General features: G+C 43.7%; 1 protein-coding gene and 1 long non-coding RNA gene across 7 annotated transcripts in view; both read left to right on the plus strand.

Moving 5' to 3' along the window:
- The first annotated feature begins 784 nt into the window (after positions 1–784).
- Positions 785–19825, plus strand: LOC138109455 (uncharacterized). 5 transcript variants are annotated; one of them, XR_011150487.1, is made up of 6 exons: positions 785–939; positions 1276–1414; positions 6740–6899; positions 6970–7002; positions 18113–18232; positions 18402–19825. It is a non-coding gene; the product is annotated as an uncharacterized lncRNA (long non-coding RNA). The 5 variants fall into 5 exon arrangements; XR_011150484.1 differs by having other exon boundaries at positions 6740–7002; XR_011150486.1 differs by having other exon boundaries at positions 6740–7002; positions 18596–19825.
- Positions 19826–20514: 689 nt separating this feature from the next.
- SLC10A7 (solute carrier family 10 member 7) overlaps positions 20515–21909 on the plus strand; it is a 142808-nt gene continuing 141413 nt past the window's right edge. Inside the window, exons 1-2 of one of the 2 annotated variants that reach the window (XM_069012855.1) lie at positions 20609–20688; positions 21587–21737. Coding sequence is in view for 1 of the 2 variants with exons in the window: in XM_069012854.1 (XP_068868955.1) it covers positions 20589–20688 (100 nt within the window). In the remaining variant the exon portion in view is untranslated. Of the gene's footprint in view, positions 20689–21586; positions 21738–21909 lie in introns of both variants that reach the window. The other variant, XM_069012854.1, reaches the window with a different exon arrangement.

The following is a 21909-nucleotide window of genomic DNA, read 5'->3' on the forward strand; positions in this document are numbered from 1 at the left end:
TTTTGAGGGGTTTGTTTTGTTTTTGAGGTCGAGGTAGCCCAGGTGCTGGAGAGGTGAGCTCAGGACCATGATTCCCCCGGCCCTTCTCTTTCTCCCTCCATGGTCCCAGTGATACTTTAGTGCCGTGGCGGCCAGCGACAGCCAGAGCTCCTCTGTGTTCCCATGGATAAACCCGGGGTCACGCCCTGGGGAACCCTGAAAGTTTGCTCTGAGAAGGGTGATTCCTGGAAGTGCTTCCAGAGAATTTGGCTGGGTGCCCTGGTGTTGGCATCTTCTTGCTGCCTGGCCCTACTGCCTGTTTCTAGGGAACTGGGAAAATTCCTGTCCTCAACCATAGCCAGAAGCAAATCCTGCTCCAAGTGGCCAGCAGACTGTTGTGACTCAGCTGCTGCAAGAATATGCCAGAGGTCTATGCTGGAATGAAATGTGGTTTAGCTCTTACTTCATATCTCTTTACCACCTCATACCCTTCTGTGTCCCCAGAAGGATGTTTCATGGCATGTCACAGTAGGTTGCAGGGCACATGTCGAGTGAGAAAGAAGGTGGCTCAATCTCTGCTCATCAATTGCTCAAAATACTTAAAAATGAACCAGAGGACCAGACAAGTTCAGCAACCTGACAAGTAAGGGTTACTTGTCAGGAGGTCAAAGCCACAGAAGTTAATCAATTAGCAAGGCCCAGCTGCTTTCGATACTAAAATGTGGTGGGGAGACAAACCCAGAACAGGTGGGTAGAGAGAATATCTTCCTGCAGGCAAGTGAGGGAAAGGAAGTGATGAAAAGAGTTTTGCTCTATTTGATTCACAGTTGTGCTCCAGCTGTGGGTGGGACCCTGGCTTGGGAAGGGACACAGGCAGGGCTGGTTTGGGAGCTGCTGCAGAGGTCAGAAGGCTTGTGTGGGGTTTGATGTTCAATATTCATACAGCTGTGTTTTAGCAGGGTGAGCACTCTACACACGGCTGTCGTTTTCACAATCTTGTAGATAAGCTGTGTCAGCACAGCTTTTATAAATCCCATTTTTACCAAAGATTTATGATGTAGCTGTAAATGTGTGCTCTGGACTGGTATCTTCTGTAGAGGGTTTTAGTGAGGAATCTTATTTTTAGAGGGTTAGTGCATTTATTTTCCATGCCTAAGATACATGATGAAAAATGTAATTTATAATGTGGCATAATAAAAATGGATGATGTTGGAGGGGATAGCAGACTTTCTTCTGTACCTGCACAATTTATCTTTTTGGTAACATTTTGACAATGATTTTACACATTCTTTATAGTGGTGTGAGAGGTGGTGACAATGGGTCAGGGAACAGAAGGAACTGCTGTGTCAACCTTGACCCTAAACAAGACCACCATCTGTGTATAAAGAAGCCAAGCTGGTTAAAGAGGGAGGGAAGAAACATTAATTCAGCAAAGGTACATGACTAGATTTTGCTTTTATTTATTCCACTTTAAGCCAGAAAAAACTGAGTGAATTGGAAGCATCTTTGCTGCATTAACACATGTGAATGTTCCAAACATTTCAATGTTCTTTAAAAATTCAGCCAGACCTGGGAATAGCTGGGTAGCTTTCTTCTGAGAGCTGAGATGTGCTGCTCTTTGGCAAGACTGTCTATTTTAAAGAGGCAGTCCAATGTTAAATCTGGCTTCAAAACAGGCTGCAATTCACTATTTGAGTTTGTGTGGTGCGGCCTCATCTCCTGTAAGGCAAGATTTCATTGCAATAATCAGCTTTCTTTTTCATAAATTGAGCTGTTCCATGTAAGATGGCAGAAGACAACAGATCTCTGCATTTGTATGAACAGTGGCTGGTTTTTCTTGAACTCAGGGACTTTGTGCTTCTAAAGTGCCACTGGCACCTGCAGAGCAAAAGCCATGGAAATGAAAAATGAAAGCAGGACTGGTGCACTTTTAGTGGGCAAAGCCCCTGCCAAGTCAAAGACCAGCCATCAAATCAGAGTTTGAGCTGAACCTAGAGGAGAGACAAGCTGTACTAGTAGTACTAAAACTAAGGAACTTCTAAGTGGAATTTGCAGTCTTATTTTGTTGGGGAGGTTTGCTTGTTATTTTTTTGTTTATTTTTCCAGTTAGAGAAATTGCTGGCAAACCAGAGACTACAAAAACTTAGTGCATACATGCAGTTACCTCTTGAAATCATCATCCCTCTCTCTTATGCAAGCAGAAATTTTGTTGGAAGTTAGCACTTCCCTAGTTTGTTAGCAAATGTATGTATGAATTGGACCTTAAATTCTATACTGGCACCCATCAGAATATTAAGATTTCAGGTTATAGCATTGCTCAGGTCAGGGCTATAACATCAGTTTTTGACCCCTTTCTGGTAGTAAAAGTAACACCAACTATAAGTTAACAAAGAAATTATTTCAGGTTTTGTGATGTTCTTGCCAACTCCTTTCTTCCCCCTCTTTGAGAGCTTGTCTAAGTAGGAGCAAGGAAGAGGGAACATCCTCTTTTAGATAAATCACCCCCAACAGTTTTGTACAGGACATAAATGAGAAATTTGGCCTTTACCTGAAAGAGCAACAAGTTGGTTGTCTGTGTCTCCTTTAGATTCCTAAAATATTGCTGTTCAGAACTTGCTTGAAGTCTACCAATAGTTTATGCTTCTGTGCAAATAACTTTTTTTTTTTTAATCTGCTCCTGATTGCTGTAATCTGTCATGAAAAATGAGAACAGCATTTTAAAGCAGGTAGAGGACAGTGGGATCACAGGTGATGGCAGAGCAAGATGTGAGCAGGAAACAGATGCCTTCTGAGGGTAGCTTTTGTTATTTAGAAAGGTCTGTGTTTCACGGGAAAAGTGGTAGAGGACAGAGAGTACTTGGTGCTAGAGGGGAAAAAGTAAACCACTGCTTCTTTGGGGTTTTGCTCCTCTGCTGTGGTGAAGGTGAGTGCTGTAGGGGATGGGGTTTTCAAAATTTTTGTGAATCCTTGACTGTGCAGAAGGAAAATCTTCCTTCAGGACTGGTCCAAGGTATGAAACAAACATGCCCAAGGACTGGGGACTGATGCTTACTACCTTCTACCTCAGGTCTCAGTCACTGTTCTGACTTGCTGATACAAAAATCCCATGCCCAACACCAAAACAAAGTGAAATAGGGGAGGGCTCTAGAAACATGAAAATCTAAGCAGGAATTTAAAAAATCCATCCTGGTGAGTGGCTGAGATGAGGTAAGGGAGCAGAGTTACCAACCCCATGGCAGTCATCACACTGCTTAACGTAGCCCCCATAGGGCACCTGGATGCTCCAGTCCCGAGCATTGACAGCCTGGGAGAAAGGAGAGGTTCCAGAAGGCAAGGGATGAGGGGTGCATGCTGCTCCTGGGAGCTGCCAGGATCTCGTGGGGAAGGTGAGCTGTCAAACAGGAAGATGAGTTTGCTCTGGATTAATGTGGTGGTTTTGTTATAATAAACTCAGCTGGTAGCGGGGGAGGTCTGGGGTTTTCATAACTACAAGGGAGGGTCTTGAGAGAAGGTGTTGGGTGTTCATGCTCAGTCTGTCACACACCCAGACTGTGGGTGGTTGGAGTCTGCAATTTTTAGAAGCAATTAACATGAGAAAAAACCCCACTGACTTAGTGAGGTGAAGCAAATATCATACATTTCAGTACAATTTCAAAAGGGTTTTTTCATCTTTACACTTAGCTAATGCAGTGCAGGAATTTCCTTTTATTTCTCTCAATTGGGATTGAATTGAATCAAGATTTTAATTCCATTTATTTCATGATCATGCCAAAAAATCCTATACAAAAATGCTGTGGCTACTGACTGATAAACAATGTGCTCAGGGTTTAGAAACCAGCCCCTGACAGCTGTTTTCTGTTTGAAGTTTCTTACTGGCTCAAGTTTTTGGAAGTTCAGGCTTCTAGGCCCAGCTGCCATCCAGCCTGGTAACCACCCCAAACTCACCTCTCCTGTTGTTACTCTAGCATGTTCAGTGAGAGTCCAATTGCAAACAGCTGAAGTTGGATACTGATTCCCTCTGTGCAGGGCATGCTGGAGTCTTATGTCCTGCTGGTCTTGGAGTGAATTGAACGCAGGAGATGCAGCAGTAGGTGGACTTGATCATTTTGATTTTCATAAGAAGCTGACCAACCGATGCCAGTGGAGGACAATTCCTCTTAATTATTTTAAATCATCAAGTGGCTTTAGTAACCAGGGTGACACATGAGCATGAGGCTGCCTGCTCTTTTCCAGGCAGGAGTGGGTCCTGGCAGAGCTGGGCTCTGCCCGTTCCTGGCCCCTGGAGCTCAGCTGTGGGATGGTGCTGAGTTGTCAGCTCTTCAGAGTTACTGCTGTCCTCTGGCACACATTTATGTGCTGGGAAGCACAACAGTGCTGGCTTCTGGCTCGGGTCTTCAGAGGCCGCTATGACACCAATAAGTAAAAGTTAATTGCAAATTTATTTCCACGTAGCAAAAAGGGAAAAACACTTGGGGCCAGTTTCCTTTAAAGAAAAAGGGAGGAAAAGCCTGTTCTACACCCATTTGATTAACCTGTGCTGTTAATCACTGCCAGGTTTATGAACCTCTATTACAAACTTGTTACTCCAAGGGGTTTCAGTTCAGTGATTGAAAAACAGCTTTAGGGCCTGGGTAGGTATGGGTAGTAAGAAGTACAAGTAGCAGTGCTGAGCCTTTGAAGAGGTGTATAAATAATTAGCAACATATTTCATGTGGACTCTTTCGTCAAGATATCCTGTCAGACCTGGGATTTTATCAGAACATGACAAAAATGTAGAAAGAGCTCTACATTTATTCCAGCATAACAATGTTGATATCTAAAATAATTTGCTGCATTAGAAGCTATTTTAGGTCACAGGTAACAGCTCTGCACTGCTGAACTGCTCTATCTGCTGAGGCTTCTTCAGAAAGCAGGTATCTGAAAAGTTCTTTATACTCTCGAGTCTTTTGAATTTTTAGATCCTTATTTCATGTTTGCAAAACATACAACGTAGGTGAAAACCTGAACTGCATCTTAATAAAGCAAAATGATGAATAAATAGTAACCCATGCAACTTCAGAAGCTGGAGGGTAATACAGCAGGTAAAATAGAAAACAAAGAGGGAAACATCTCAAAACTCTCCAGTGGGGGGGTGAGGGGAGGGAAACACAACCAACCAACCAACCTCTAGGACACATCCTGCCATACACGTCCCTGCCCATGGCAAGGGGGTTGGGACCAGATGATCTTCAAGGTCCCCTTCCAACTCAAACCATTCTATGAATCTGTGATACCCATGTATCTCACCCAAAGGTGACAAAAAGTTTGTTCTTATTAGTAAACAACAAGCACAAAGCCTAATGAAAAATACCTATCTGGAAGCTGATGGCATTGCAAGTGTCATACATATTGAGCCCAAAACTGGTTTAATCATCCCAGTGGGTTTAAGTTTGCTGTTTATTCTGTTGTTTGGGGTTTTTTTTTCCTGCTTATGTGGAAAAACAATTTGCTTTTTTGAGCAATTCCTTCTGCTCTCCCATTTTCAAACACTAATCCCTATCTCTGGAGAACAGCGCCGCCTCCTTGCATATGGCTTTGCTCATTCCCACCTGGAGGAGCTCAGTGGGCTTCAGCGTGAGTTTTGTCCAAGGAAGAATTAATCTAATTCACCCAACATCACCCAGCACCTGCTGGTGTGTGTAGGGCCCCTATGAGCAATCATGCACTCAGACACAAAGGTTATTTCAGCAGAAGTGTGTCGGTCTCTGATATGTTCGGAAATGCTAATGGGACTTCCACGAGGTTGGGACTTTGAATTTGGAAACTAAAGCCAGGATTAGCTTCAGTTGTTTAGAGCACTTGCTCTATTAACCTAAATAGAATCAAGATTTCACTCTTCACCCTTTCTACCAAGAATTTCTGCCCAGCTTTGAAGTCTCGAGGAATAAATCAAATTCAAAGAATGAACTTCACTTTTGCCTCCAGTTCAAATGTTTGGGCTGAGTGGAGGTATCTAAGTGCAAGACCATAGGTCAGTGAATTTCTAAGTCATGGACATGAGGCATTTCCTGCCCCTTTTACTTACACTAGGAGTACACAGACCTGTTTAGATAATGACTACAGTTATTTTTTTTAAATAACTTTAATGCTTGTGTGCATTTGTATTTTAAGAGACTAGTGCTTAGGCACCAGGTGAAATACCTAGATAGATACAAAGACAGCTTTTCTCCTTAACAAAGCTCATACTTCCCACCCTGCTTTTAACCTGGAAGAAATGCTGCAGAAATCCATGGGCATTACCAAGGCAAAGTGTGCAAAGGAAAAAGCAGGTCCATATTTTTTTTCTAGCTTCAGTCTCTTGTGGTGTCTGCTGGAAGCTGACATTAACTTGTGTATTTCATATTCCCCTGTCAGACTGACTTATTTGGTAGCCACCTTTGTGGTGAGCTTGGGTGTTATTTCCACAGTAGCCCACGGGGCAGGTATTACCCTTGACAGGTGAGTGGAAGCAGTGCCACTCAGCCATTACTTTTTAATATGCTAACCAGGAAAACGAGCCTTTTAAGTGCCTGACTTGCAGGAGGTCATCATTAGTCTGTCAAGGTATTCCTTTGCTGCCATCTTCTATAAATGTATTTGATATGGCAACTCCCAGTTATGCTGTTTTGAGCAGATGAGATGCACTGTTTATGAAAACAGACTTCTTAAAAGCAAGCTGTGGTGGCGGGTAAAGGAGGAGAGGTTGTTTACAATATTTTAAGCCAAACGGTTCCTTTGGCAGGAGGTTTTCTGTAACAAGTGAGAACAACAAGAATTAGCTCTCTCAGCACTTCAACAAGCAGAGATTTTTGTCTGTAATGAGAAGAATGAGACTTGTTTGACATAAACTACAAAACAACACAGCAAAGATGAAGAAGGAGGGCAGAAATACATTACTGAAGGTGAGAAGAAACAACTTCACTGCTCTACTGTGAATTCAAGATTCTCGCTCATTATAATGTATAATTACAGCTGGCATCATTCCAGAGGAGGGGTTGAAAGAAGGTAGGTCTTACCAACTGTGCTAAATCCTGTTGGGGAACTGACCACAGCAGCATCCCACCTGAGCCTGTGTAATCCAAAAGATTCCTGTTTTATTCTTCTGTACCAGGTCCTTCTTTATGCAGATATGCAAATTCTCTTTGGACTCCTGAGGTTTGAAAACTGATTAGAATTTTTATCTTCCTTCGTTAAGGGTAAAAATAGGCTATCCCAAGACAGACAGCCCCCCAAATTATATACTGATCTGAGAAAATGGGAATAGCTTACTTTTGCCATTAAATGAATAACTTCTTTCAGCAACTGTGGTTGTGCCTCTTCTGAAATTTTTGCTGTCTTTCTGAAATTTTTAGCTGTTTAGTGATATGTTTACTAATGCCAGGTTCTATTTACTTGAAGTAGTCCACTTGTCATGTGTCATTAAAAAGCTCATCTTAGGTTTACTCTCTATATCTAGTACGTGACAGAGCACAGCAGAGAGATTGTGTGTTGCTATCCTGATTTCCTCTGCATTCCTCCTAAGGAGCAAAGCTTGAACTTAAAGAGACTGGAATGAAGTTTGGCTGACTGTGTGTGGGTAGACTATGTCTTTGCAGCCTCTAGGACGTGGGCTTTGTTTTTAGAAACAATGGTGGAGCCAGAAACTGTAGGACAAAGTGAATATTTTTTGATTTCAAGCTTGGGATGGTTATTGGTGATCTCCTGTAATGGAACCTGATTTCCTTCTATGACAAGATGATTTGCTGGTCAACAGTGACTGCACATGAGCCAGCTGTGCCCAGGGGGCCAAGAAGGCCAATGGCACCTGGCCTGCATCAGCCATAGTGTGGCCAGCAGGACCAGGGCAGTGACTGTACCCTGTACTGGGCACTGGTGAGGCTGCAGCTCGAGCGCTGTGTCCCGTTCTGGGCCCCTCAGTGCAAGAAAGACACTGAGGTGCTGGAGGGAGTCTGGAGAAGGGCAATGGGGAAGGGGCTGGAGCGCAAGTCCCATGAGGAACAGCTGAGGGAGCTGGGAGTGTTTAGCCTGGGGAAGAGGAGGCTCAGGGGAGACCTTATCACTCTCTACACTCGCTGATAGAAGGTTGTAGCTGGGTAGAGGTTGGTTTCTTCTTCCAGGTAACAAGTGACTGGACCAGAGACAATGGCTTCAGGTTGCACCAGGGGAGGTTTAGGTTCGATATTAGAAAATATTTCTTTACCAGAAGTGTTGTCAGGCATTGGAACAGGCTGCCCAGGGAAGTGGTGGAGTCACCATCCCTGGAGGTATTTAAAAGATGGGTAAATGTGACACTTAGGGACATGGTTTAGTGATGGACCTGGTAGTGCTGGGTTGATGGTTAGACTTTCATCCTAAAGGTATTTTCCAACCTAAATAATTTAGTAATTCTATGATTCTAAGTCTTGTCTGTGCAGATTTCCTTCTGTTTGGACACAACTGTGTGCTGCTTATTAATATTTCACTTGTGCACATGCACGCAGCTAAGAGTGGTGCTTATCTATGCATAAAAAGGCTATTAATAACTGATCCTGTGTGTACTGATTATTTGTCAGAATCTTATTACAGAAGCAATTCTTTTTGCCCAATTCCACCCTGGTGCTAGAGGCTCCACCTACTTATGCTTATACCATCTCCATGCCAGCCCGTAATTTTTTGATTAGGTATATGAGAATAGCTAAGAAAATCAAGATGCCTAAGGATCTTCAAGCAACTCAATAATTTTAACAGAAGAGTTTAAGAAGAATTATTTGGAGCTATTTATTCCTTTTATTTCCTTCTGGCAGTGCTATTTCCTTCACTAGAGATATTTGGGGAAAGTAAAAATGTGTGTTAGAGCCAAAGGGGTGTCAATTTTTACCTACAGAATTTGGTTTAGACCCTGGTCTGTTATGAAGCTATAAAAAGGATTAACGGGATTGTAATCAAAGATGCCAAACCAGGTTAGCTCTGCTAAGCAAAAAAAAAAAAAAAAAAGTATTTCATTGAAGTAAACATTTATGGGGTTACCCCTACTTATAGAGGAGAAAATCATCCATGCCTTTTGTGAGCATCTGGATATATATTTTTAAAATGAGGTTATATATGGTCTACTGGACTTTATTTTTTGTCTATATGGTGAAAGATTTATTAGAATCAGCAAGAGGAAAATTAATCAGGAGAGTTCTTGCAATTTCAGGTCTATGGTGTCTGTTTGGAAAACAGGGTATCTTTTTGTAGGTGGTGGGTTTTTTCCCCCTCAACCCTGTTACGAACTTTAATTAAACCAGGTACCCATATGTTTACACAGAAAGACAAATAGTCTGTTTGTTTCAGCAGCTGTTCAACAAGCCACCAGCACAATCAATTAGATTAATCCCAGGAAATAAAACTTGAAATAAAGATGATACCTGAAATCATTTTTATTCATGGTTAGAGACCATGCAGATTCTTTTGACAAGTTGAAAAATCTTATGGGTGATGTTGAAAACTTCAATGTACAAGTGCTAATTCAATTTGAGGGCAAAAAAACCCTGTCTTGATAGAATGGTTTCTGTAGAGATATTACTGGAATAGCAAACCCCCAAGCAATACAAAGGCAGCCTGAGTATTGTATGCTCATTACCTGAATTTTCAAACACTTAACAACTGTGAAAAGTATGAATATGCAAAGCTTCCAGACTCTGACCAACATTTTCCTTTTTCTCTTCTATTCCTGGAATGAAAAAGCCAGTGGTTTATGTCAGTGCATATATATAACTGCCATTAACTCAGTTTAAAGTTGCATACGATATAAGGTCACAGGTCTCTAACTCAGCAGAACATTTAAGTAAATCAGCCTGTTCACCAGCTGCAGCACCTGAAATATGTGTGTGAGTGCTCTGTTGAACTGGGGCTAAAATTTCATCTCTTGTATCTTCACAGCTGCTCTGCAGGGGAGATAAAAGGTGGACCGGGCATAGACAGCATATTAAGAATTTATTGAATCACAACAGTGGAGATTTAAAATGCTAAAATAGGAATGAATTCTTGCCTTTAATGGTGAGGATCCTAAATAGTCATACTCTTCTCTAGAAGATAAGACACAGAAAAGAGAGACTTGCACTGAATGTCTTATATGAGGGAATGGTTTGAATAAGAATTGCCATCCCATGTGGAAGACCCCTTGACCTCCATGAGCATTTCAGGGGCTTATTGCCAGGTTGAGTCTGAAGGCTGCAAAAGCAGTGTTAATTTGCCTAATTTTAAGTTCTTGGACAGATCATGCAAGCTCTTGTTTGCATTATGTCTGAATATTTTGTGGCAGCATTTTATGAAAGGTAACGGATCATCCCTGATGTTGTAACTGGAAATATGGAATACCACAAGCTGTACATCACAGTTATTCTGGCATTGTTGCCTGACCCTTATCTTTTGCTTTTTCTCACATGAGCAGTGCCACCAAATATTGATAGACAAAAATTCCCCCTGAGATTTCTGTGCAAGTCTTGGGATCCTGTGCTTGCTGATGAATTTTCAAAGCTTTAATATCTAATCTTGAACAAGTGTCTGTGGTTTTTTTTAAAGCTAAAATGTTGCTATAAATAAAGAACACCAGTCTCTGCAGGTTAAGGCTAATGGGTCAATAATGAATCTGTTTATATTAGATTGTCTCTTAAATATAAGAAAAACATGTTTTAAAAATTAAAAGGCTGAAGAATGACACATGAAAAAAGCAGTTGGTGTGCAATGAATGCTTTTGTCATTTACAAGCCAAGTTTTTATTCTGTACAGACATTAAAGGATTTATTCTGGGCATTTTCTTCAAAGATAGTTGTAGTCTTTCTCCTGCCTGCTAATTCTTGCTGGTGCTGTTTGTAAGTGACTTCTCAGCTGCTTGCGTCCCTCGATCATAGGCTGGAAAAGATCTCTAAGATCATCAAGTCCGACTGTTCCCCCAGCACTGCCCTGTGCACCACTAAACCATGTCCCTGAGTGCCACATTTGCATGTCTTTTAAACACCTCCAGGGATGGTGACCCCCACTTCCCTGGGCAGCCTGTTCCAGTGCTCAACTACACTTTTGGTGAAGAAATTTTTCCTGCTATCCAATCTCAACCGCCCCTGACACAACCTGAGGCCATTTCCTCTTGTCCTATTGCTTGTCACTTGGGAGAAGAGATTGACCCCTGCCTGGCTACAACCTCCTTTCAGGTGGCTGTAGAGGGTGGCAGGTAGAGAAATATTCTAGGTTATGACAAAAGTACTGAGGGTCCAAGGAAAGAGCTTGGGAACAGCTGTATTTTCTTCAGGCTCCCAAAGTCCTGTGGATGGGACCTGTTGGAGCATGTGTTTGCACCTTCTGTTCAGTCTGAATGCTCCTGTTGTCTTTCTGTGAAAACCAAGAGGCCAGTTGAGCACCATGGGGTTGTGTTTCAATGTGGAGATAGGCAGTGATGTGCCCTGGGAGCTGAGAAATGCTTCATGATCCTTAGTGTATGCTAAATTACAGTGGAGGAGTGAAGGGGGAATGTCACTGCAGTCTGGAAGTGTGGCTGGGATTTGAAATAAGACTTGCTAAAAGCACAGCTGCTCACTCCAACATCTCCACAGTGAATTTTCTCAATGGACAAATTTTTTTCTGGAATTCTTCATGTCTCTATAACTTTAATCTAAAATGTGAAAGTCAGTTCAAGTTTCTGCTTAAATGTTGTCTAAAAAACGTGTCGAACTACATGCCCACTGTAAATGTGTAGTAATTTATGTGTTAGCTAGCACATATACATTTTACTGAGCTCAAGAAATTAGGTTATGAGAAAAGAAACCTGGTGGTCTTCAGAGCAATAAATCATTTGTAAAAAATGCATCTCATGAATGAAAACAAGGGAGGAATGGCATCACTTTTATGTGCCCAAGCTTCAGAGCATGACTCAGTCTTAGCTATGGTGGACACTGCAACTACTGGCTGGGATTTATGGCTTTAGCTGCTGTGTGGCTTCCTAGCTGAGAAATGACAAGTAAAGTGAGCAGTAATCAATATGCTGCTGCTTTTTGGAGTTGCACACCTTTCCCAATAATCGATTCAAATTTCTGTTTGGCCATCATTGCTAAAGAAAAAAAGGGCCTTGTGAGAATAAATGAAGCATCCTATTGCTTCAGACTGTGCTATGTCTGACTTGTGCAAAATGACTTGGTGTTAGCTCTGTAGCTTTCCTTTTGCATAAGAAGGCTGGCTCTGTACTTTGGAATGCTGAATAGAAAATTAAAAATGCAGGCCAGTCTTCGGGAACATTTTACTTACTGTTTTAATAAACTTTTGTTTATGCCTAGAGGTGCCATTAAATTACCAGCCAGACATTAATATACAGTACACAAGGGATCTTGTATATAAGCAATGATTATTACTGCGTGACTCAGATGGAGCTTGCTGTGCACCCAGAGAGCTGCTGGACGGGAGGTGAAGAGGGAATACCTGTCTGGGTGGAGAGTGGTGCTGCTTAGGCAGTATTGGATGTGCCAGTGGGTTGGGCATGTTTAGAGGAAAGCCATTTTCCCACAGCAGAAGCATGATGTAAGGGGACAGTGGTCATGGCAGAAACACCTCTGCTTTCTTTCACAAAATGACAGACGGCAAGCACATGGTGTGGATGATCCTGGAGCTAATGGTACTAAGCATTTTTAAGCCAACTATTACTCTGGACCCACTTAAAAAAAGAGCTTTATTTCCCCACCAAGCATCTGCTTCAGCTGCTGATTCTGGCTGTGCAGGGATGCTGGAAATGGTTAATTTCCAAGCATGGCTTCCTTCCTATGCCACTGTCTCCAGAGTGAGAACAGCACCTACAGAAGCAAAGACTGCAAGAACGAGCTGGAGTTAAATGTGAGCTACAGACACCACACCGGAAAGCCTCTGAGTAACAGGGTTGAGGGGTAAAATCAGGGTGATGTGCCTTGCTGCAGGTCTTGTGATTGCCTCCTACCACAGACAGGTACAACTTCAAATGCAGGATTGCAGGAGTGTTGTAAGTTCATCTAGAAGGAAGAAATTCAAAATCCCTCCAGCTCCTGAAAAAATGTATGCCAATTAATTCTGAATTGGGATTTTCCTTTACATTTGATCTACTTAAGAATGCACCACAAGGAAAGCTTCCTGTGAGGAAAGCTTAGAAATGCTCTCAGGGAAAAGGCACCATCGTAACTCTCCCACTTCCTAAAGGGATCAGGGTAGAGCTCTGCTTAATGCACATCCTCTAAAGGAAATATAAGGCCCTACCTCACACAGCCTCTTTAGGTTCTGCTGAAAAAAACCCCAACCAGATGATCCTCCCCATCTCTGCTCTAACTTCCCTACTGCACTTGCTGACTGACTTGTACCTACTAAAAAAATAAATTAGTTCCTTCCCTCACTTACTGCAGCTCAAGGCTGTGGCATTAAAGCCACTTACATGGAAGGGAACGGGGGAGATTGGATGAGACCTGTGAAATGAACAATACAAAATCGCCCAAGGATGACTGGTGCAGCATAAGCTGGATAGATGTCAGGCAGGGAACAGTGCTGCTTGGGAGTCTTTGTCAAGCCCTGATTATGTTGTAGGAATATATCAATTTCACAAAAGAATAACTCTGTTTTCCCTGGGAACAGGAAAGAAGGCAGAGCATCCCAGGAGCGGACCTATTCAGCAATGTCCTGGTAAAGGCATGGGGCAGAGGCTGAACATGAGAGAAGGGAGGATAAGAAGGTTTAGCAGCTGTGTTGGCTGTGCCAAAAAAGCAAGTGGTGGATGTTTGAGCCCTGGATATGACAGAGGTGCAAAAGTCTTGCCTCCTGGTTAGTGAGGCAGCAGTAAGGGAAATGAATTCACAGTGCAAGGAGAGCAGCAGGCTTGGATAGAAATGACTTCCCCTTCAGGCTCTGTCCCTCATGGCACTGTTTACCTTGAGATAGTTTGGATCCCAAAACTCCTATCTCAGTCACTTTAATCCTCTGCTCCCCTGCCATCTCCTTCTCTTTGTTTAAATAAGCAGTTTGGGCTGGACACTTCTGGAATAACAACTGCATCCAAAACTTCCATCAGATAGTGCTGACTTCATGATTTGTATCTGATTAACTGCCAAAAACCGAGGCAGTCAGATTTTCCTTCTATTTGATGGTTGGAGGGGCTGTGTTTTTTTCCGTGGTTTTGTTTTCAATTTATGTCATTATTTGCCAGCAAAACACAATCATGTCCTTTGTTTTAGTTCAGCTTTATTCCCTTGTCCTCGTGTGATACCGTTTTAGGCACAAAGCGTCCCAGTTTTTTCATACTTCATAACTTATTAATGCTGCAGACTGTGGGATGAAGAGTTGTCAGCAACCTCATTCTTTATGTATTGACAGATATAATATCTGATTTGTTATTAGATAGCTTTTAAATGATTTCTTCCTCTCTGGTTACATTTTTCCTAATTATTTAGTGCATTTCCCCATAACTTATCTCCCTTCTTGGCCCTGCTTCTTCTTTTTTTTTCCTCATCTGCTTTCTCATTAGACATTTTTTCACTTACATGTGAACCTGGTCAACATCAGACATACCATACCCCATCTATTAATGTGCTCTCATGCCTCTTTAGGAGAGGATATGTAGGAATGTGTTCCTCTTGGGGCTGACATATGCAGCACTTAGAAGAACTTACATTCTTGTGACATCACTTCCTAGTCCGTTTTAAATCAAGGCCAGATAGGCTGGGATCAAATGAATATATTTGCAAATACTGTGGAATTTACTTCAATGCAGGTAAATGATGGCACTGTCAAGTTATGTGTCTGTGAGATTCCTGTGGAATGCATTTTGCTTTTCTCCAGACTGAAGGAGTGCTGGGTGCTGGCCTGTGGTGAAGACAGGACACAGCAACGACCTGCAAAGGTCCAAGAGGTGTAACAACAGGTGCCATGTTTGTCAAACTGACAAATCTCAGGAAGTGCAAAGCTTTCTCTGGCATTCTCCCTCAGGGAAGCTGATGAATTGGCCCTGTTTCTTTGAATCTTTAAACTCTTAATTAATATTAAAATTAAATTTAATAGACACAAGAAAAATAAGGCTCTACCTTCTGTCCAGCTAACAGAATACAGTTTGGAGCACGGGCTGTCCTTCCTTTTGGACAATCCCTTCTTCTAGAAGATAACGCTGAAGCTCCTAAAAGCCAGCTTTCAACAACCTTAAGACAAACCTCCTAGAAACTTCTAGCACCTGATTTCCCAGATGGCTGCTCCTTCCAAACTCGACCTTTGTGACAGGTTCCTGATTTCAGCACTAGAGGGGCTGGGGTGACTGCTCTCCTCTTTCTGCTTTCTGTGATTTGCATGCTCTTCCCATTATGAGTGGTTAATTACTCTAAAAGCATTGTAAAACTTTTGCATCTGCACATCTGTGCATCCACACCCAAGAATAAATCTCCTGCTTCTCTGCTATAAAAGTACAGCACAGACTTTTGAAGTGAAACTTCTCATGTTGTAGGTATTTTGGTACGATGATTATAATATTAGAAGGTTGTTTTTGTAAGTATAAGGAGAAAAAGATATAAAGGTATCCCCATGTTATCTCTGAAGTCTTTTATTTAATAGGTTAAATCCAGCTGTTCATTGGGAAATTGTCTAGGGAAGCTATTTCCTGTTCTTGCTATCATTTTTCAGGTTTAAATATGTACAGCTTTCCATGGTTTTAGAAAAATAATTTTTTTGTCTTATGTTTTTGAATTGCAGTTGAAGAAGCCCATAATCTATATCAAGAGCACAGCTTTATTATGCCAATAGCTTTTCTTCTCCTTTTTAATTTTTTTAAATGCAACCTTCTGAATACATTATAGCCTTGCTGTCTACTGGGAAACCATATTTCTGTGAAAAAGTGATAAACATGAAAATTTCTCTAAATCTCTATAGTCTCTTGGTAGTCTAGGAGGAGAAGTCAAGAGAATATCATGAGTGTAGCATCAGTAAACCAGGTTCTGTTTCTGTGTAAGGACAAGCAGGTTCTAGGAATGGGATCAGCAAAACCCCCACTTGTTATCTTTTAGATTTTCTTCCTAATGCCTGAGATTATCTCATGAAAATTTCACACTGAGCTCTTAAGTAAAAGAAAAATTGCCTATTTGTTGAATAACTAAATATGCAAGAGGACCTTTTATCACAAGTTAAAAACAAAAAAAGTATTATGCATTAAGGTCTCTGGGGAAAAAAAATATTAGACCATAATAATAAACCCAAAGATTCACAAAACCTTTCATCATCTTACAGCTTCTATTTAGAAAAGCATACTTATGTGTGTTTAAGTCCCATTAAGTGCTGTTCTAAATTCAACTTGTACATAATTCCTGCTACTGCGTTATGATAAGGGTAGTAAGTCCTGCAGCTGGCAATACCTAAGTGTTTATAGGTATTCAAAAATATTCAATAGCAACCACCAAAAGATCCCTTGCAGATGCCTAAAGCAGCATAAGCACCTAGGCCAAGACAGAATAAAGACCTGTAAATTCCTCTTCCACAAGGAAATCCAGCTAATGGGATCAGTACAGCAATCTCTTCAAGAGCCTGAGAAAATCTGAGATCATGCCACTAAGTGCTTGTGAGAAATATAAATGTGTTGTAAACCGCCTCCCATATATTTCCACTTTTTCTCCTCAACTTTCCTATTTATAATTAACACCTCTCTTTATCTTGTTCATTCTGAATATCTTTGTTCTTTTCAAGCTAAATTATTTAATACTATCTCTTCCTCTCGTTTAAGCTCACTTTATCTGGTGATCCCCTCTCCTTTATATTAAAATCTCTCCTGTCTAAACGCATAATCAGATGACATCTGCTACTCAGGAGCATAAAAATCCACATTCCCTAAAATAACTGTGCAGTTATTAGGCAGTGAGGTACATTGTGCAGATCAGAGGCTGGGCACACAAAAGGAATAGGCTCCACATGGCACAAAGGGGAGCCAGCATCTCGGCATCAGTTACAAACCACACAAAGCTGGTAGTTCAAAATGTGAAGCCCAGAAATGTCCAGTCCACTCCTGCATCTTTGCAGACATGCAAACCAGTCCCTGCTCACATGAACAGTCCTGTTGGTTTCAGCAGGCTAGGTGCCGAAACCAACAAAAGCTTGGTGCCACGTAGCTACACGTGTCACTAAGCTTTTGTATTATGCAGAAGGAAGCACCAGGGCTTTTGGAAAGCATCTGGAAGCCCTGAGGTATGTTTGCAGTTGAACAAAAATGAAAATTTGGTCATGTGAAATCAAAGACATGCTAAATTCTTGTTCCTGTACTAGGTCTAAGCCACAGCTAAATACACGCCAAAATGTTTTTGTACAATGTAACAGAGAACACACATACATGTGTGCCAGACCATTCCAGATCTGTTTGAGTCCTGGTGTTTAACTAGAATATATGTATTATCTGTATGGGAACATGAGGAGGAATGTGAAATGTTGCAGGAGACAGTTTTGGGTGACAGGACAGACACTGGATTGTCCCTCTCTAATAGTGACCAAATGCCTCAATACAGATGATAAATTCCCTAGCAGTAGTGATGCTGTCTTGCAGACAGATGTAGGGTGTGCAAGTGTCCTGCCAATTATACAGTTCACATGTAGTGCTTTCTTCCTTTCTGTTCCACTCTGGTGGGACAGGGCAGGGCTTACAGAGTGCTCTCTTATTTAAAAGCAGGAACAGTTTCATCTATTTAATCTAAAAGACATACAAGCTTATCACAGTAATAGCAGGGCAGCTTTAAAAAAAAAAAAAACAGCAAAAATGCCTTTGTACAAGTCTGTTGACACACAGCTTAGAATACACACAGCTTAGAATATCTGCATGTGATTTTAAAGATTACAAAAGAAGAGAGCCTTGTGAACCTGTGTATTTTGTAATTCACTTGGCAAAAGATATTTATTACAAACTTAAGATCTTTTGGAAAAAATTTAAAGGCAAAGCATCCACTTGAAGCAACAGAGTCTCATTAAAGCTTATCTTTTTATTTTGAGTATAGATGGAAGTTCTGTTATGTCTGATGGCCATTTGTTTTTGTGGGGTTCTCTTGCTTGTTTGTGGTTTTATATATATATATATATATATATATATATTTCTTAAGTGTTCTAAATGTAATACCCAGTGAGATATCTCATCCTTCTTTAGACAAGGAGAAACAAGCTTGGGACTGTGCACAGGAAGTGACCCTTTGGAGGGGAAATTGAGAAGCATCTTCCAGAGCCTAGGACTGAAACTGAGGTTTCTAACTTGCCCATTACATCTGCTGTGAGTAAATATCTGAAACTTGTTGGCAAAATTAACTAGAATTAACTTGAACAGTAAGCAAAATTAAAATTTTCTGATTAGTATCCACTTGCAAAGAGTGAGGGGCAGGATTACTACCATGTAAAAACTGTGATGCAAAAGCCTGGTGAGACTGCTGTCTTTATTGCAGGACTGAATTTTATTGCCAGACTGAGCATCCTCCATACCTGCCCTTCTTTGCATCCCTCTGCAGCTTCTTCGGAATTGATACTGCAGCAATTTCATTCTCTATAAAACTTCTAACTTCTGAGTTAACTTTTGGCCTAAACAGATTATTCATTATGTTTTTTCCTGAATTGTGCTGAATCTGCTCCTACCGTCTAGACCTGCTGGTGCAGTGTGAGGCCTCTGCACCTCGTAACACATCAGTCTGGCTGGAACCCCTAGGAACTGGGTGAAAAGTCTACTTCCCATCTCTGCTAGGAGCTCCAGGGCTGTGTACAAATTCACAACAAAAACCACCTGGGAAACCATGGACATCTGCCTGTTCTCCTGCTGTGTTCAGATCAGAGGGCCTGTGCTCTTGCTGGTGTGCTTTCAGAGCCACGTACAAAAAGATATGCATGCTCTGATCCATGAATGGCGCAGATGTCCTGGAACTAGGGCCACTTGTGAGTGAGTATCCACAGAGAGATTTAATATAGTTTATATGACAAATATTAACTGTACATCTTCATCTGATTTATCTCTCCTGCACAGCAATCAAATCCTCCAACTAATCAAATCCTACGCTCGTTATAATCACAGCTTGCTCTAGATGAACACATTATGCATTTATTTTCTCCCAAAACAGCCAACCCGCAGTGGCTGCACAGGGCAAATGCAGTGAGGTTTTGCAATCTGTCTCTCCCACCTGAGAAGGGAGCGAGGATCAACATGTACTCCAGTAAACTTTAGTGAAGCAGTGAAATGTATAATCATTTTAAACCGCACAGTTTGGATCTGTTTGCGGATGGGACAAGGCACGTTCCCTCCCATATCCAAAAATTTCGTCCACGTTTACGCAAGTGAACCTCCCAGGACGCGCAGGGATAATACCGCTCTTGGAGATCGCAGCTGAGCTTTCAGCAGTAAACATTTATTTCCTTGATAGCAGAAAGCCTGTGGCAGGGCTATTCCTTGAAGCCTGAATACATCCGCAGAGGCTGTGCAGGATGAACTTCCCTAACTGTTTAGGAATCACGCAACAGAGCAGCCGTGTGTGCGAGAGCCCTGCGGGACGGGGCAGCCGCGGCAGCACCGGTGGGAGCCGCTGAGAGACAGCGCGTCTCGGGCTTTATCATCTCCTTGTTAATGCGACTTGGAGCGCGGTGGCCGGGGCGGGGGCTGGGCTGATGAATCCATCGGGGAAGCGCCACAAGAGGGGAACAGGGAATGGAAAACGTGGGTCGAGCAACAGGATGAGGTTTTACAATGCTGTTTTAGTGGAAGTGTTTTTAGCACTGAGGGAAACCAGGGAACGGCCCGCCGCTGTCGGTACCGCTGCCTTTGGGTCTGCCCAGAACGGACAGGCAGGCGCTCTGTGGGAACTCCAGGGCGATCCCGATCCGCGTGCCCCGGGAGGCGGCGGCGCGGCGGCGCAGCGTCCGGACGGGCGGGCGGGCGTGCGCGCACGCCGGTAAGAGGTGCGTGACGCGGCGGCGGCCCCCGCCCGCCCGGCGCTCCTCGCTCCCGCGACCAGGGCTGCGGGGAGCCCGGCTGTCGGTGTTTGCCCGGCCACCAACGACCCGCGCCCGCCCTCACGGAGAGATTCCGGATCCCGCCTCCCGCCCCGGCGCTTCCCGGCTCGCGCCCGCCCTCCCGCGCGTCAAACGCCGGCCGTCACGCGGGCGTTGTAATGTACCAAAACAGCGCGCACCGCCGCGCCCGCCCTGCTGCGCCGCGCCCGTCCAGCCCCGCGCCCGCCAGCCGGCACCGACTCCATGCCCGCGCCCTCCCCGACCCGGCCGGCGACGGCAGCCACGGCGCCGTCCCGTTCCCGCCACAGCCACCCGCGGTGTCCGCCTCGGCGTAGGGATGCGGGGCGGGGGCGGCCGGAGCCAGCGGGGGGCCGGAGCTACGCGTAGCCGTGCGGGCGGGCGGGAGGCAGCGCGGAGCTGCGCGCCTATTAGGAGATGCGTGGTAGCGATGGCGGCGGTGGGTGAGACTTTTCCTGTCAGCGGATCCGGCTGGCCCTGCCGGCGGGCGGTGGGGCCGCGCCCCGCCCCGCGCCCACAGCAGCCCGGAGCAGCCGAGCGGCGCCGGACCAGCCCGGCCGAACCGGAGCGAGTGGCGCTGGCGGAGCCGATCCGGGCAGCGGGGAGCGGCGGGCAGCGCCATGGGGCTGCTGGAGCGGCTGCGGAAGGAGTGGTTCATCCTCGGCATCGTGCTGGTCATCGCCGTGGCGCGGCTGGAGCCCGGCGTCGGCGTCAAAGGCGGTGAGTGCGGGCGCTGTGCCCCGGTGGGGGCAGCGGGAGCCCCCGGGACTTTGCCAGCTCCCGTCCCCCGCCGTGCCGGGTCCCTGCCCTCCTTCTCCGCCTGCTTCCAGTCGCTCCTCCTCAGGCACCCGGGAGTTGCTCCCGGGTGTGTTCCTGTGCGTCTTTGCTCGGCAGTGTACCAGTGGCTGGAAGAGCGTTCTGCTCTTTTGGGATTAGGAGTGATGGAAGCCGAGTGGTGACTGGCTCTGAATGTGCTCCTGTTCAACTAAGTCATAACTTCCAGAGCTCTGGGCATGAAGTCCTGGCAGAGCAGGGTATGGATTTCTGCCATCTGGGAGCTTCCCCGGAGGTGTATTGTGGTAAACTCTCAGGTGCTGTGTTTTCTTTCACTTTATAGTAGAACACTTGTATTTTAAAGTTTTGGATTTTTTTTTTTTTTTTGGTCTTGTTGTTGTTCCCACTTACTTCCTCATAAAGGTGGGGGAAAACAGGGAAACTGATCCTGTGCAAAGTGGTATCAAGTGCTTAGGGGGCAAAGCAGATCTGCCCGTTCTAAGCAGGGAGGGCTTGGATGTTTCCCGGAACAAGGGCTGATGAAATATCCACTGTTATTTAAACATAAACAATGTATCTTTAAGTATAAACGCTGGAAGTGTCTTCTGGTTAGTTTCCATTGGAACTTCAGCTCCAGATGTTCACAGTTTTGAAGAACAAATTAAATTTTGTATTTCTTCTTCCTAATTGTTCTCCTATGGCTTAAGAAAAGGAATGTAGAGCACTTCAATAGAATTACTATAGCAGTTCCACATTACGTGAGAGGAGGAGGAATCTATCTATGCTTTTATAGGCACAGTTGTTTTTTTTTTTTTTAATTCCTTTTTTTTTTTCTTCTTAACAGAGTTGGAGTTTGAGAATAGACAGCTTCTCACTGAGGAGCCAAGCTTTTCCCCCCTCTTAGGTTCTGGGAAAAAAAGAAAGTGATTAAAAAAAAATATGGCTCTGAACACTTGCTGTGGCAACTAAGGCTCCGGTACTTCATGGAGTTCAGGGTAGGCGAATTCCTGCTGTGCAAGGATCCCTTCTAACATCTGTGTGCTGTTCTGCATTGGTGAATAGGACCCACGCGGAGCTTCTTGCAGGATCCGTGCTGTGGTTTTGGCAGACCTTAGAGACGACTTGAAATTGATAGTATCAGGTGTTTTGTCCCTTTCTGCTTTGACT

Source organism: Aphelocoma coerulescens, chromosome 4, assembly GCF_041296385.1.
Source record: "Aphelocoma coerulescens isolate FSJ_1873_10779 chromosome 4, UR_Acoe_1.0, whole genome shotgun sequence".
In the NCBI taxonomy this organism is placed as follows: Eukaryota; Metazoa; Chordata; class Aves; order Passeriformes; family Corvidae; genus Aphelocoma; species Aphelocoma coerulescens.